The sequence below is a fragment of the Blastomyces dermatitidis genome (assembly GCF_000003525.1).
Source record: "Blastomyces dermatitidis ER-3 genomic scaffold supercont1.4, whole genome shotgun sequence".
Classification (NCBI taxonomy): domain Eukaryota; kingdom Fungi; phylum Ascomycota; class Eurotiomycetes; order Onygenales; family Ajellomycetaceae; genus Blastomyces; species Blastomyces dermatitidis.
The window spans coordinates 4,673,199-4,674,293 of record NW_025544777.1 but is presented as its reverse complement, the minus strand read 5'-3'; the positions used below and the strand labels follow the sequence as shown (position 1 = coordinate 4,674,293).

Below are 1,095 nucleotides of genomic sequence, written 5' to 3'. Positions count from 1 at the left end.
TTCATTTGATATGACTTACTATCAGTTTTCAGTCTGTTCATGCTTTGTAATAATAATTAACAAGTCTCAGAAGCAGTCTCTTTCTACAGTTAGTATTGATCTCAGAAACTCTGTATTCTCATATGATCAGCTATACATTACACTCTCTTAAACTACAGATGTCAACCAGTTGACTGTCTTGCTAGATGAGAATGATGAGAGATGTACATTAAATGAGATATATTCAAAGATTCTACAGTTTCTTAACTAATTCTTCTGCTACTGCTGTTTTTTGTTCATTGTCTATACAATACTATTATCAGATGTTAAAATAGAGGTCTTTGAACATGTAAAAAACTGTCATTTCAATTTGATACTAACTATTAAAGAAAAGAAAAAAGCAATAATACTTCACTGAGCTCATTCTCACATCTCATACAGCTCATACAGCTCACTCACATCACTCTCTATTTTTTGAATTTTTTAATCAGGGCTGTAATGCCTGTGAAGACACTCTGTTGACTGAGCTGAGCTATCTGCAACAGGCTCACAGCCTCATCTCACTCTCTACACAAATGTTTCATCTCTTTCTTCATCTTACAGAGCTGGTGCATCTTCACCTGCAGTTATAACAACTTTAACTCTGTGATCTCACTGTCACTTACTTTATCATTCTTCTCTTCATTCTTCAGAGTTACAAATGTCATCTGTTTCTTTTTAACTGAACTGAACAGCTGAGTCACCTGATTCAGCTTCACACTGACAGTCTGCTTCTTCTTATTTCTCTTCTCCTTCTCATTCTTCTCTGTATTGACAGAGGTGAAGAACTGCTGATTCTCTGTTATTTTCATATCAGTATATACATTTTGCATGTACATTTTACTAATGAATTTACATACTATAGAGATGATTCATTACTTATCAGACTGCAAGCTGCAGTGTTTACTCAGTGAATTATAGTAATAATTTACACAGACTCTCTTTAACATGCTAGAGATTATAACACACTTAATAAATGAACTGTGATCCTTCTCACATAAGCTGTATGATAGAGTGACTTTAATATCACAGCTGTGAACAAGTACTGATTCTATATTTATTACTCTTTTTAGCTGA

General features: G+C 33.6%; 1 protein-coding gene across 1 annotated transcript; it reads right to left on the bottom strand.

Moving 5' to 3' along the window:
- Positions 1-344: 344 nt before the first annotated feature.
- On the bottom strand, positions 345-857 carry BDCG_04459 (uncharacterized protein; the record flags this gene model as incomplete). The annotated part of the gene is made up of 2 exons (XM_045420122.1): positions 345-359; positions 645-857. 2 exons carry the CDS (start codon positions 855-857, stop codon positions 345-347), a joined length of 228 nt encoding a protein of 75 aa, XP_045276287.1.
- Positions 858-1,095: the final 238 nt, after the last annotated feature.